Genomic DNA, 12,908 nt, shown 5'->3' with positions numbered 1-12,908 from the left:
TGACGCGAATTCTCGTCATTGTGCAGGCCTACGGCTATCCGCGCTTATACCGACGCATCGCCGAGTTCAGTCGCGTCTCGATAAGCGATCACCAGCGCCGCAGACGGCTTCGCGAGACGGTTAAATACACGTTTCGACTTCCGAATAGGATTCTTTGGTGGGAGGCGTGTCGCGGGAGTGGTTGCTACCGAAAACGGTTATTTCTCTTCTTCCAGGGGTCGTCGGATCGCTAGAAATGAATGAATTTCGTCGCGGGGTGGGCTCAGTGAGCTTACGTGGGAAGAGACGACGAAGATACTATGCCATTGTCCCTTTTTTTATATACACAGCAAGAGTAGTAGCAGAAATAGTGTCTAGTTGCTGAATGAGCTTTGTTCAGTTCGCGCAAACGATTCTGTGTTTTTGTTTCGCCTGATCTTGGAGTTTCTGAAATTAATAAAAAAAATTGAAATTATCTTCTTTTTTTTGAGAGCGCTCTTGTTTACCTTGTTGAATTCTTTCGCTTTTTTCCTGTTCTCGGCGTAACTCGCTTTTCGTCTGTCTTCGCTTCTTTTCTGTTTTACCTCCGGGAGACGATCGTAGAATCTGCGCGAGAGAGAAAAAAGTGAAATTTTGGAAATCCTCTTTTACGTTATAAATATTGCCTTCTGTTTCTTTCCATCATTTCTCTCTTCGTGATTTTTCGATGAGGCGAATCGGTGGAGACTTTGACTATGGGCGACGACGACAACGACGGAATCGCGTCTTCTTTCCGTCGTTTCTCCGCTTCGATTTTCCGCTTCTCTTCTTCCAGTTTCTCTCGCCTCTCCTGTGCCCTTTCGGCTACTTGAGCCTTTCTAGCTTGCGACGCTTCAACGAACCGTTGCTTCTTTCGAGCAAATGCCTCTTGAAGGGACAATTCATTTCCCTCCTCAATTCCCACCGAAGGTATTGGCTCTTCAAACGAGAGCACGGGCGTTGTTTCCTTTCTATTACTACTATTCGCTTTCTCCGCCGATTTAAGCACGACGTGCCACGGAACGGAAATCTGCGAGGGATTCGATAGAAGCGACTCGGAAAACGAAGCACCGTCTTCGACGTCGAAATTAGATATATTTTCTTCGTCATCGTCATCGCGCAGGGCGACGCTGAGATCAATCAAACTGCTGCTAGCCATGCTGCTTCCCTCCGGCGAGCGAGAAAATCGAAAATCGACGTCATCGGTCGCCGTGATTTCGTATAAATGCGACGGATCCTTCGTAGCAGCGTCAATAGATGCAGAATCTTCCACTGAAGTCGTTGCTATTGATAGATCTATGTCTTCGTCGTCGACACGGCTCTGGGACGCCAGCGTTGGAATAAGAAACGAGGGAGGTAGTCGCGGTTGAAGTGACGGCTCGTTCCCAGGGAAATCCGTTTCCTGCGGGTCCCTCGGAGGATGACACTCGACGGTTAGAGAGCTTTCCGCTATCGAATGCGTATAGGCAACGGCCACGCGCGATTCTAACGGATCGGTGACGGATTTTTCGTCGTCGTCGTCGTCGTCGGGAATCGAGCTGCTCAAATCGGACAAACTCGACGAGAGGCTTGACGACGTATCACCGCTGTCGTCGTCAGCCAGTCCGGTTCTCTCGGGCGAGAAATCAGAAGTTTCCTTTTCACTTAAACGTAGTATAGGACTGCGACGAAAGTCTTCACCTGTGGCTGAATGAAAAGATGCAGGACTTTGAATTTCGCTCGATCGCGTAGACTCCTCTTCTACGGACGGCTGAATGGGCGGCGGCTCTTCTTTTGAAGCGGCGGCTGTCGGATGCGAGTTCAAAAAGGAGAATCTCGTATAGTCTCTCGACATCGATTCTTTCTGCGCGTCGTAGCGTCGACGTTGCGAAGCAAGACGCTCCTGGAGTCGAATGAGAAGTTCGTGCTGGCTCCTCGATGAAGAAACAGAGGCGCGATCCGTTGCCGCTGTTTCGAGCACCGGCTCGATCGAGGGAGACTGCGATTGCATTCGCATTTGGACATCAGGCGGCGGCGACGGAGGTTGAGACACGGGCGGAGAAGACTCTTCCTTTTCGTCGAGATTTCTAACCAATTCGATGTAAGGCCTACTAGTTCAATTATTCACCGAGATCATTTGTCTAAGTTCTCACCTTTCTCCATCAAGCGATTCCTCTTTCTCTTCGTCCCCTTCATCTACCGACTCCGTCGCCGCCTCTTCGGGCGCAGCGACGACACTAGGCGGCTCGACGGCGACGTCCTCGGCGATAGCAGCGCGCTGCGCTCGAACTCTCTCCAGCAGAGACTGCAACGGATCTATAGAACACAAAAAGCTTCTCTCAAATCAAAGACGACGCCTAACGTCAATCACCTGGCTCCTCTAGCGCGGTCTCGCCGTCGCCTCGACGACTGGAATCGACGCCCAATGAAGACGACGACGACGACGAAGCGGGCATTTCTCGCGGTATGTGCACGCTTCGTCGCTCGGCTGCCTCCGAATCCGTCGCTGACGACTCGTTTCGAGACGATTCGGCAGTAAGAGCGTCGTCGCTTCCTGATGAAAGATAAAGCCGCGACCACAGCTCTCCTTCTCCCCTCCTTACCCGAATCAAATAGCATTCTTTCTATGACTGCCTCTAGTTCCTTTTCTTTTGGGTCTTCTTTCGGTTTGGATAATGTCTTCTGTTGTGGCAGGCGTTTCTATGTACGATTCTTAATTAAAGAGAGTGGCTTTTCTTATGTAGCATTTATTTACCAGTGGTCTTTCGATTGCCTTTTTTCTCTGCAGACGATCGGCCTTCTCCAGGTCATCCAACTCGGTGATCAAGGCAGCATAGTCCTTATTACACAAAGTTGCACTTGAAAAAAAAAACCGTTGCTGCCTCTAAAACGAGTGAGGTGTACCTGCTTCACTTTGACTTCTTTCCACGCCTGCTTATGACGCAGCCACGCTTTTTCATTTCTCTCTAACTGTTCTCTAGCAGCCACCTCAAAAGGACTATCTATCTCCCCCCTCGAAAAGCTACTATTTAATAATTTACTTCTCTTTTCCGTTCCATATGTTCTTCAAGTTTTTGAGCCGCTTTGCGAGCGTCGATCTGCGCGTTAATATGAGATCGGAAGGGCGCGATTTGTGCTGAATGCTCTCGCCTGCGTCTGGGGAATTTCCTTGCAGACTGCGCCAGCCGGAAGATGGCAATGAGTCGACGTGTATCCCTCTACATTTGTCAAACGTACACGATGTCCTTTGTCAATAGCTAAATTCTAGAAAGCACGAGAATTGACGTCAGAAGAAAAAACAGGCGCTACTTAACTACACCGTACTAAGATGATTTCTTGTGAAGGTGGCAATGGCTTTGCTGCTACAGTGGCGGCTCTTTCCTTCTCAATTCCAATAACAGCATGTCTAGAATTGAATATTGTAAATTGAAAATAAAACTACTTATAGAATAACAAACCTTAGTTGAGTCCTGTGTTTTTCCTTCTCATTCTCCTCTTTCCTCTGCTGCATCACCTATATAGACGCAAAATTGAAACGAGTATATCTAATAAATTCATTAATTAACACACTTCAGACAAAGCTCTCCTGTGCCTCTGAATCGCTCTAATAGAAAATCCAACCCCAGTCATCGGCCAGAAAAAAAATGATACATTCTAATACTTTTCTCTGGCTTCTACAGCTCTCTGTCTCTGACAGCGTTCAACGTCCCTCTATTCAACATATGTATAGCATATAATCTTGGAATTTATCTCGCTTCCTTTACGAGATGAGCGTGTGTAGCCAACTGATGTGACTGTCCCACTTTCTTCAGCATTTTCCTGTGCTTTGCTTCCAGTTCTTGTCTCTCCGATTCGCGATCTTCTAGCCAGAGAGCCTAAACAAGACGTTGCTCACCAGATATGATATAAAACTCTCTCTGTTTTCACTTTGAGATGAGATGCGACCAGGTTTCGTTCTCTTTCCAAGCGCTCTTGAAATTCGTCGCGGACTTTCGATGCGAAGCGTTTCTCCTGTCGGCGCACCTGCGTAGGAAGCGAATCGAATCGCGCGCGGGGCGAGTGGGCGCGATTTCTCGCTGCGAGCGAGACTGCACCTCTCGTAATCTTGCTTGGCGCAGCTTTTCAGGAAGTTCCTTTCCCTGCAGAACATCGTCGAACCATTTAGCAACGTTGGAGACGCGCGAAAACCTTGTTCATCGCCGCTTTTGTGCGCTCGTTTGAAGATGGGGTTTCGCGCATGCTCTGAAGGTACATAGACATATCCCATCCATATGAAAGTTCTCTGGCATAAAAAAGTCAGCACCAAGAAGCACTTACAAAAAAAATTTTTCATTTGAAAAAAGAAAACGCAGAAAAAAGTGGTCCCAGCAGGGCTCGAACCTGCGACCTTGGCGTTATTAGCACCACGCTGCTAACCAACTGAGCTATAGGACCTCGTTACGGAACGCTATCGTATCAGGGGTAATGTTCGAAAATTTAGGAACAAAAATTTAAAATCGTCTAAACTAAAAATATACCACATACTGTTCTCGTCTATTGATTAGGCTCCACGTGGACACATCCTCGGCTAATTGCAATCAACGACGAACGGAAGCCCACCGAAAATGCATCTATTCTCTTCGTCTCTGTATCTAACGACAATCATCATAGGTAGTACGTCGAAACGCACCATATCGACACGCGTAATGCTCCCTTCTCCCAGGCGCATCGACGATGTCCCCAGAAATAGAGAATCACTTAGAAATGGGCAAGAAACTTCTCAGCCAAGGACAATACCAGGACGCCTTATCGCACTACCACGCGGCAGTAGGTCAGTAAGAGTCGAAAAGTTCGCCTAAACGATAGTTGAGTGCCACGTCACGACTTCGACCCCTCCCACGCAGACGGAGACCCGAACAACTATATGACGTATTTCCGACGCGCCACTGTCTATCTGGCGATTGGACGATCGAAATCGGCTCTGCCCGATTTGGCCAAAGTCATAGAATTGAAGCCGGACTTCATTCAAGTGAGAATAGTTTTCTAAATAATTTTAATTGATTAATTAATTAATTCTTTGTTTAGGCTCGATCGCAGCGGGCTAACGTGCTAATGAAACAGGGCAAGTTGGCCGAAGCTAGGCTGGACTATGAAAGCGTTGTGAGTCGTTCGAGAGGAGATTAAATATAAGATGTCTCACGTGGATAGTTAGCTGAAAATCAATCCGGAAAATGAAGAATTGAAGGCGAATTTAGACAGCATAGGAGCGATCGAGGAAGCCATCAAAACAGCGGAACAATTGAAGGACGGCGGAGATGCGGAGAATGCAATTCAATGGCTTTCAAGACCTATTGAGGTTTTATATCTCTAGAATCTAGATAGGAGAGCGCATGATTTATATATACATGTACCCAGTTGTGTCCTTGGGATCCTAAACTAAGGATAATGAGATCGGAGTGCTACTTGGCTATGGGGGATTACATAAAAGCAATGGGTGACATGAGGTAGAGCAGGAATACAGAGCGAAGGATAACCAATAGGGAACGAGTCTTATTTAGATCAATAACAAAGCTGGTGAACGATCCCACTGAGGCTCACTATAAGCTCAGCACTTTGCACTATCAGATGGGAGAATTGGATGAGGCTCTAAGGTTAATTTAAAAGAATTGACCCTTTTTAATTATAATCAATTTTTAATTGATAGGGAAGTGAGGGAGTGTTTGAAACTTGATCCCGATCACAAGCTCTGCTATCCTCACTACAAGGTAAAGGGGAATATCTTAGTCACGTGTTTTAGATTTAGATAAGTCCCTCCCCAACAGACTTTGAAGAAATTAGACAAACAATTCAAGGATGGCGATAGAGCAATGGAAGAAGGAAGGTACAAGTAGTCTACCCACATGATTTTCAACCCCTCTCACCGTATGCACAAAGATTCGATGACGCTTTGGACAAGTATCGAGCCGCCCTGAAAACCGAACCAACTCTTCACCACTACGTCGTTCGTTCAAAAACGCAAATATGCAACGCTCTCTACAAAGTAGCCATCAATTTATATACATATACATATAACTTGGGAGGTTACCTATTTAATTAATTGACAATATTTTCAGCTTGGTCAACTCGAAGAAGCTTTTACGGCGTGCACGGAAGCAATCGAGGAAGACGAATTCAACATCGACGCTCTATGCGACAGAGCGGAAATATATATAACTCGAGAGCAGTACGACGAAGGTAAGCGATCGGCTCCCGTTGTTTGAGTGCGCACTAACAGTTCCGCGTAGCCATTGGCGACTACCAGAAAGCGAAACAAGTCGAAGGACATCCGCAGAAGGTCGAAGAGGGATTCAATCGAGCGCAGAAGCTGCTGAAGCAGTCTCAGAAACGAGACTATTATAAAATCCTTGGAGTTAAAAGGTGAGGTTCTTTCTATTTCTTCACCCACCCGGCCATTTGTCTCTTTTGCTTGCTTGCTTGCAGGACTGCGACGAAAAATCAAATACTGAAAGCGTATCGCAAACTCGCCGTCAAATGGCATCCCGATCGCTACAAAGGCGAAGACAAGAAAATGGCCGAGAAGAAATTCATCGAAGTGGCGGCGGCCAAAGAAGTCCTCTCGGACGACGAGAAAAGACAGAAGTTCGACAACGGCGAGGATCCGCTCGATCCGGAAGGACAGCAAGGCGGAGGCGGCTGGAATTTCCATCAAGGCGGCTTTCCTTTCGGCGGCGGCGGCGGAGGCGGCGGCAACGGCGGACCATTTCAGTTCAAATTTCATTTCGGCTAGTTTCGTTTTGGACGCAGTTAGTAGAGAGAGAGAGAAGTTAAAATACCTGTTAATATTATGATTTCGCGGCGGCGTCGTCCTTCGATCAGCTTGGGTACCAATTCATGATTTTGCAGCTAAGCGCATAAGGGAATCTCAGCGATTGAGAAAGATACTACAGCGGGCTGGTTAAATTTTAATTCCGTCGCCCTCCTGCTCGATCGGCGACGCTTTTCTTTTCAGTAACGGGGTCAGTAGAGCCTCCGTCACTGCCGCGAGATTATGACGTCGGTTCAGCTTCCGTTCAAGTTCCGTATCGGCTCCTTTGCTCATCTGCAAACGCTGCGTCTTTTTCACCGCCGCCTGCCACAGGGTACTTGAGTCTTGGCGAACGATGTGCGGCTACGTAGAATTTGTGACGTAGGTGCTACAGTGAAATAATTATTTATGTATTTATTGAATTTACCGTTCGTATTCTGCTGGTATCTGGAGAGAAGGTAAAGACATTAAATAAAGATTTGCCAATGTTTTCGTGACTATACCTCCTTTCTTCTCGTTGACGGGAGAATCGCCGTCACCTGTCCAGTCAAGAAAGCTCTTCAGTGAAGTTTACTTCTTTCCTCTAGTGCCTTACCGTCATGCAAAACAAGCGTGTCTTCTATCGTTAAAAAGAGAAAACCACCAAGCCTATACTTTCATACAAAAAATTGTCAACTACAATTGAGTACCATTGGGAGCGGGCGTCGTCTCCTTCACGAGGAACGCTTCTTTCGTCGAAACGGCCAACGACGAGAAAAGCGGCGCCGAGTAAACGTCCTCCTCCTCCTCCTCGTCCGATTCGGCGGGAAGGGGACTTGGAATTTTCACGATCTCCGCGCTCTTTCGCGCCACGACCGGAGTAAATTGAGCCGGCTGCGCCAACGCGTCGTCATCGTCGTCGCCGCCGGGGACAGTCAATTTCGTGCCGACACTTCCCTCCTCCGATCTTGCCACCAAGGGTGACACGGGCGTCTTTGGCCGACGATTTCCTACGAAAAATAAACGTATAAAATTATAAGATTCGATTTTGAACTGACCGCTGACGACTTCGCCGGCCAAAGCCTCGTTTCTAGTCTCCGTTGCCTTCGCTATTTTCAATTTTTCCGCCAGCACGGACGGCCCGATGGCTCCAACGCGATACGACGTGTCGACGACGTCCGGCTGACCGAGCGGCTGAGAGACGCCGCGCACGAGCACAGGCGAATCCGTTGCATCGTGAGATTTCGCTTCAGCAGCCGTCATTTCAGCGATCGTCGGACTGACGGCCGTCGCGTGCAAAGCCGTCGGCGCGTGAAGCGGTAAATGCGAGAGAGCGCTTAGGCCTTCGTCGGCTAAGCGATTCCGCTCTTCGGCGCCCTTCAACAGAGTGAACGCGCGAACGTTTTTCGTCGTCGTTGCCGTCGTCGTCGTTGGCGAGCTGGGATCGGATCCGACGGGCGTCAGAAAATCCTCCGCATCTCTCGCCGGAACGAAAGCGCGCAATTCCTGCAATTCGCGCTCGAGCGCTTCCAAGTTCGCCGAAGCGCCGCTGTCCGTTCGACCCATCGTAATCTGACGCACGAGTTCGGCTTCGCTTTGACGACGACGAGTTCCCTCGGCGACGCGGGCATCGACGGCGACGAGACTGTCGTCGTCGTCGTCGTCGTCGTCGTCGAATTCCATTGTCTCGCCTCGTTTTAAGCTCAGTTGTCGATGCATGCTGCGCACTTGTCGCAATTCCGCTTCTTTTTTCGCGAGTTCTTCTCGAAGCAGAATCGACGACGTCGTCGTCAAATAACCGGCCTCCATTTCCCCGACCGTCTTCTTTCGTCGTCTAGACTCGCCGCCGCGAACGTGCATCATGCCTTCCTCTTCTTCGGTGACCGTTTCCAACGTCGTGCCGACGCCTTCGAGCACTTTCGCAGCCGGCGGACTCGGCAGTCGCGTCGCGGCCGCAATCGACTCGGCAAGAGCGTCGGGCTGCAACGGTGGCGCTATCGGGGGACCGTCGCCACCAGAAACGATCAGACTCGCCTCCGCTTCGGCGTTGCGTTGTCTCGAAGACGCCGCCGCTTCGACGGTGCTGTACTGAAAAGCGGCGGGTTGAGATGAAGGAGGTGGAAGAGAGGAAAAACTATCGCTGCCAGTCGTTCTTCGAGCTGTTGCTGTAACGGAGGAATCGGTGGTCCACGCGGTTCCACCGCCGCCGGCGGCGTGTAAATCTATGACAGTGCCGATTCTTTCTCTGCGTTCTACCGTCTCCATCTGACGATGAACCTGCGCTTGAACTGCAATCTGCCCGCCGGTTTCGGCCAATTGACGTCGTTGAACGGCATCCGACGACCACCACGTAATTCCGCCGTCGTCTCGGTTGCGCAGCGTCGACAATTTCGCCGAAAAACCGCCCGTCGCAGATCGATGATTCGCCGATTGAACGATCGTCGGTACGGGTTCCTCGCCGATGGGTCGCGCTCTCGTACGAATATGCGAATTATTAGCCAATCGGCCGCCGCCGCCGCCAACCAATCGAGCTCGCGCTTCCGAAGCGCTCAGATTGACCGCATCGTCTACGGCAGCGACGTCGTCGTCGTCGTCGTCGAGAGCCAAAAGTCGCGTCTGCGCCGCATTTGCGCGCGCCTTAAACGACGACGTCGCGCGCGTTGCCGTACGATAGGCTTCCGTGATATCCTTCCCCGATAATTGTCCCGTAGGCGAACGAACTATCTCGTCGCCGTCGCCGAGACCTTCTCCCTCCTCGCCGGCAGCCCAGCCAGTCGACTCCCTCTCCGTTTCGTAATTGTATTCCCATTCGTCTTCGGGAACGGGATGAAGTTCGCTCGAATTTATCGTGCTTCGACTCGTTTTCTTTCCCAATCCCTTTTTCTTTCCCTTTCGGTTCTTTTCGCCGCCGGATGTCGACTGACTCCCGAACACGATCGACGACTCGCTCGGAATTTCACCCAGCGGCGATCCCGTCTCGTACGCGGCAGCGATTTTCGATCCGATTCCCGACGAAGCGGCGTCGCGTCGTCGAGACCCGTAAAGACTACCCAAAAATCCGCTGCGTTTCATGCGAGTCCCCGCGACGGCGGCCAACACGACGACCGCCGCCGAAGCGCAACCGATCGCCAACGCGGATACTTCGTTCTCGTCCGCGCCGCCGCCGCCGCGACGATGAATCGTCCCATCGTCGTGACTTCCAGTGCGCTTGATTCGCCTCTCGGGCGCTTGATGAGCAATAACGGGCATGGATCGCGCGGGGAAGAGATTCTCGCGCGGCGCAACGCGTCTTCCCGCCGCCGCCGGCGGCGGCTGCCCAGCGAATCCATTCTGATGACCGTACTGGTAATAAAAATCGGATACGGGACGAACGCGATGGCCTCTTCCGACTCCCCCTCCACCTCGAGCTCGTCTCTTGACTATTACAGCGTCGCCGCCGTGACGTTTACCTGGTGCCGGGCGATACGTAGTTGAACCGGGCGACGTTGTCGTCGAGTATTCGCTCGTCAGCGAATTGTCGCTCGTCTGTCTCGCTGCTACTTGATGTTTTCTTGTTTCGTAGGCGACGCGAGAATGAGGAGGATGAATTCTTGGGTGAGCGAGAAAATGCGATTTGACTATGCGCGGCTTTAGTATGATATCCGCTTCGTTATCGAACGGACCGACGGTTCGCGGTTGGTGTCGCTGAAGCGGCGGCGGCGGCGGGCCACGAAAACGAGTCGACGGAGGCGGCGGCGCACGACGTCGTGCAACGAAAACTCGACGCGACGACGGCGGCGTTCCGTAGACGACGTGAGCGGGACGACGAGACGGAGGCGGTCGATTTCTGCCGCCACGCTGATACTCGTAATATGGAATGGGACGCGGAGGAGGCGGACCGCGGTTGGGACGCTGCTCCACACGCGTATACCGAATCACTCCCGCCGCGGGTGAGTGGACTTCGTCAACGGGCGGTCTACCCTCGTCATGCCAAGCGTGCTCGTCGTACCATTTTCCACCCGCTCCCGACTCGACTTCTTCAAACGGTCCCGACATAACCGACATCTTCTTCGTCGCTTCCGCCGCTCCGCCGTATTCCTCGTCGATCCCGTCCACGTTCACGAGATTCGGTTTCGGTTTCGATCGCTTTCTCAAGCGCGCCGGCGACGCGTACACGTCGCCGCGCGGCCCCACGAAATGCTCGACTCCTTCCGATCGTTTCTGTCGCAGCATTCCGCGCGAATCGAGTCGCAATAGCCCCTCGCCCGTATCCGGCATCCCTTCCTCGCCCGACGGCGGCGAATGATTCTCGACGTCGAAGGCGACGTCCAAATCGGAATCCGACTTCTTACTGTCGTCCGTCTCCCGAACGAGACTCAGACGTCGCGTCGTCAACTCGGCGGCCGCTTCCAAGGCGACGCCCGGTTGGAGGGGCCCCTCCGCATTCTGGAGCATCATTTGGACTTCGCGCTGCGCTTCGTTGATCTCGAAAGCGTCCGTTTCGAGTGTACGCGGAATGGATAAACGTTTCGTATCCGGATCTTCCGTCGTCGTCGACGTCGTTTTCGAATTGAATCGCATACTGCCGCGATTTGGAGATCGAACGCGTAGGACGCTAGACGATGGCCGATCGGAGGGAAGTCCGTCGCCTCGGTCTTCTTCCGCGTGTTCCATTACAAATTGCGCTACTTCGGAATCTTGGTTCTGTATGGCGAGACTATAGGGACTCATGCCCTCCTAAAACAAACACCAAACTTCAATCAATATATAATAATTAAGGGTACTTTACCTGGTCTGTGGCAAAGAGATCGGCTCCGTGTCGCAAGAGCAATTTGAGGCATTCCACGTGACTGTACTCGGCGGCGTCGTGCGCCGGCGTGCCGCCGAATTGATCCGTAAGTTGAACGAGACCCAAAGCGTCGTCGCTGACGTTTAGGAACCATTCCAAGAGATTGACGTGACCCGTCGCTACAAAATCACATTATTTACTTGTGACGGATAAATAAATAAATAAATAAATAAATAAATAAATGGTACCGGCGGCGAAGTGAACGGGCGTCGCCCCGTCTTCGACTCCCTCCTGAATTTTATCTTTTCCCAATTTATTAATTAACCACTAGATAAAAAGGATTGTGGGTATTTATTATAGTGATCACCTATCGTCCCTCACTTTTACTGTGTCCAGATGACCGCCCTGAGTGGCTGCGTGCACTGACGTCATACCGTCGCTCGCCGCTGCAAGGGGATCGGCGTGGGCATGTTTGACCAGATGCTGAATGGACTCAAGACGACCCTCCTGCGCAGCAAAGTACACAGGTGTGGCACCTGAAAACGCACAATGCTAAATAATATTCTATGTCAATGCACCACGTTTTACCGTTCTCGTCACGACTATTAGCCGCGTCGGGGCCGGAATGTTTCAGTAATATTTTCAGTATGTCGAGATTACCTAAGGGGAGACACAAACGTACGGCGCACGTGAGCTAGACAGGACAACGCCCTATATACGACAAAACATCGAAGGAGGGGCGGAGCGACCTATCGTCAAAAAAAACTTCGTCGACGAGACCCCGCCCCGCTGATTTCTTATCGAAAAAAAAATTAATAATTTCTCACCCGAAGCGGCGGCGAAGTGCACGGGCAATTGGCCGTTCTCGTTTCGCGCGAACGCGCTATCGGCGAACTCCTTCAATAGCCAATCGACGACGTGAGCGCGTTCGCGCACGACCGCCAAATGGAGTGCGTTCAATCCCTGCGCGTCGGGTCGCGTCGCGACGTCGTGCCTCTGCGAAGCGTCGAAATTCGCGAGGCGCTTGAGCGCTTTCAAGTGGCCGCCGCTCGACGCCAAGTGCGCGGGCGTTTCGCCGTTTTTCGTCCGACATTGGACGTCGATCGTCGTGTTCTTGAGGAGCCAATCGACGGCGTCCGTCGCGCCGTCTCTCGCGGCGCTGTGCAGCGGCGTTTCGTCGTCGCGGTTGAGCATGGGCGGCGACGGGAGATCGGTTGCGAGGAGCTTGCGAAGCGCCGTCACGTCGTTCGCCGACGCCGCGTCGTGCGCCGGGAAATCCGAGGCGGCGTATTTTTTGAGTCGTTTCTGAGCCATACGCGATCGTGGCGAGGAGGCGTTCTGAATGCGAGAGGCGCGGGCGTTGGTCCTCTACGGATCACGCGTGCCATTACAGATCACGCG

General features: G+C 51.6%; 3 protein-coding genes and 1 non-coding gene across 5 annotated transcripts; 1 reads left to right on the top strand and 3 right to left on the bottom strand.

Annotated features, from left to right (window-relative positions):
* Positions 1-214: 214 nt before the first annotated feature.
* LOC136195356 (centrosomal protein of 295 kDa-like) lies at positions 215-4,211 on the bottom strand. 2 transcript variants are annotated; one of them, XM_065984673.1, is made up of 18 exons: positions 4,165-4,211; positions 4,071-4,115; positions 3,904-3,999; positions 3,741-3,851; positions 3,638-3,687; positions 3,547-3,580; positions 3,435-3,490; positions 3,301-3,382; positions 3,127-3,240; positions 3,018-3,074; positions 2,881-2,964; positions 2,732-2,815; positions 2,580-2,676; positions 2,348-2,530; positions 2,130-2,292; positions 645-2,084; positions 486-585; positions 215-426 (listed from the first exon to the last, which is right to left on the bottom strand). In XM_065984673.1, exons 1-18 carry the CDS (start codon positions 4,171-4,173, stop codon positions 376-378), a joined length of 2,856 nt encoding a protein of 951 aa, XP_065840745.1. In that variant the 5' UTR covers positions 4,174-4,211; the 3' UTR covers positions 215-375. The 2 variants fall into 2 exon arrangements, with proteins under 2 accessions (XP_065840745.1, XP_065840746.1); XM_065984674.1 differs by having other exon boundaries at positions 645-2,063.
* A 124-nt stretch (positions 4,212-4,335) lies between these two features.
* Positions 4,336-4,410, bottom strand: Trnai-aau (transfer RNA isoleucine (anticodon AAU)). Its single transcript has one exon. It is a non-coding gene; the product is annotated as a tRNA-Ile (tRNA).
* A 109-nt stretch (positions 4,411-4,519) lies between these two features.
* LOC136195682 (dnaJ homolog subfamily C member 3-like) lies at positions 4,520-6,800 on the top strand. Its single transcript, XM_065985094.1, has 13 exons — positions 4,520-4,626; positions 4,679-4,786; positions 4,860-4,984; positions 5,041-5,115; positions 5,168-5,311; positions 5,371-5,459; positions 5,514-5,606; positions 5,660-5,720; positions 5,778-5,836; positions 5,890-5,995; positions 6,069-6,189; positions 6,240-6,372; positions 6,436-6,800. The coding sequence occupies exons 1-13, from the start codon at positions 4,581-4,583 to the stop codon at positions 6,740-6,742; spliced, it is 1,467 nt and encodes a 488-aa protein (XP_065841166.1). The 5' UTR covers positions 4,520-4,580; the 3' UTR covers positions 6,743-6,800.
* Positions 6,775-12,897, bottom strand: LOC136195669 (uncharacterized). The gene is made up of 11 exons (XM_065985072.1): positions 12,335-12,897; positions 12,096-12,167; positions 11,889-12,043; positions 11,756-11,834; positions 11,508-11,686; positions 7,798-11,455; positions 7,450-7,749; positions 7,356-7,379; positions 7,264-7,299; positions 7,188-7,207; positions 6,775-7,123 (listed from the first exon to the last, which is right to left on the bottom strand). Exons 1-11 carry the CDS (start codon positions 12,819-12,821, stop codon positions 6,911-6,913), a joined length of 5,223 nt encoding a protein of 1,740 aa, XP_065841144.1. The 5' UTR covers positions 12,822-12,897; the 3' UTR covers positions 6,775-6,910.
* Positions 12,898-12,908: the final 11 nt, after the last annotated feature.

This window comes from Oscarella lobularis, chromosome 14, assembly GCF_947507565.1.
Source record: "Oscarella lobularis chromosome 14, ooOscLobu1.1, whole genome shotgun sequence".
NCBI classification, from domain to species: Eukaryota; Metazoa; Porifera; class Homoscleromorpha; order Homosclerophorida; family Oscarellidae; genus Oscarella; species Oscarella lobularis.
This window is presented reverse-complemented; position numbering and strand designations above follow the sequence as displayed.

Bases quoted from the DNA above. Each gene is read 5' to 3' on its own strand.
- LOC136195356 (XM_065984673.1), bottom strand. The intron at 3,491-3,546 runs GTGTGTTAATTA...GCGTCTATATAG, and splicing joins ACAGGAGAGCTTTGTCTGAA to GTGATGCAGCAGAGGAAAGA. The intron at 3,241-3,300 runs GTACGGTGTAGT...CGTGCTTTCTAG, and splicing joins CTTCACAAGAAATCATCTTA to AATTTAGCTATTGACAAAGG.
- LOC136195682 (XM_065985094.1), top strand. From the start codon at position 4,581: ATGCATCTATTCTCTTCGTCTCTGTATCTAACGACAATCATCATAG. The intron at 5,116-5,167 runs GTGAGTCGTTCG...GTGGATAGTTAG, and splicing joins GGCTGGACTATGAAAGCGTT to CTGAAAATCAATCCGGAAAA. The intron at 5,837-5,889 runs GTACAAGTAGTC...GTATGCACAAAG, and splicing joins AGAGCAATGGAAGAAGGAAG to ATTCGATGACGCTTTGGACA.
- LOC136195669 (XM_065985072.1), bottom strand. From the start codon at position 12,821: ATGGCTCAGAAACGACTCAAAAAATACGCCGCCTCGGATTTCCCGGCG. The intron at 7,208-7,263 runs GTATAGTCACGA...CCTTCTCTCCAG, and splicing joins CGTCAACGAGAAGAAAGGAG to ATACCAGCAGAATACGAACG. The intron at 7,124-7,187 runs GTAAATTCAATA...AATTCTACGTAG, and splicing joins ATACCAGCAGAATACGAACG to CCGCACATCGTTCGCCAAGA.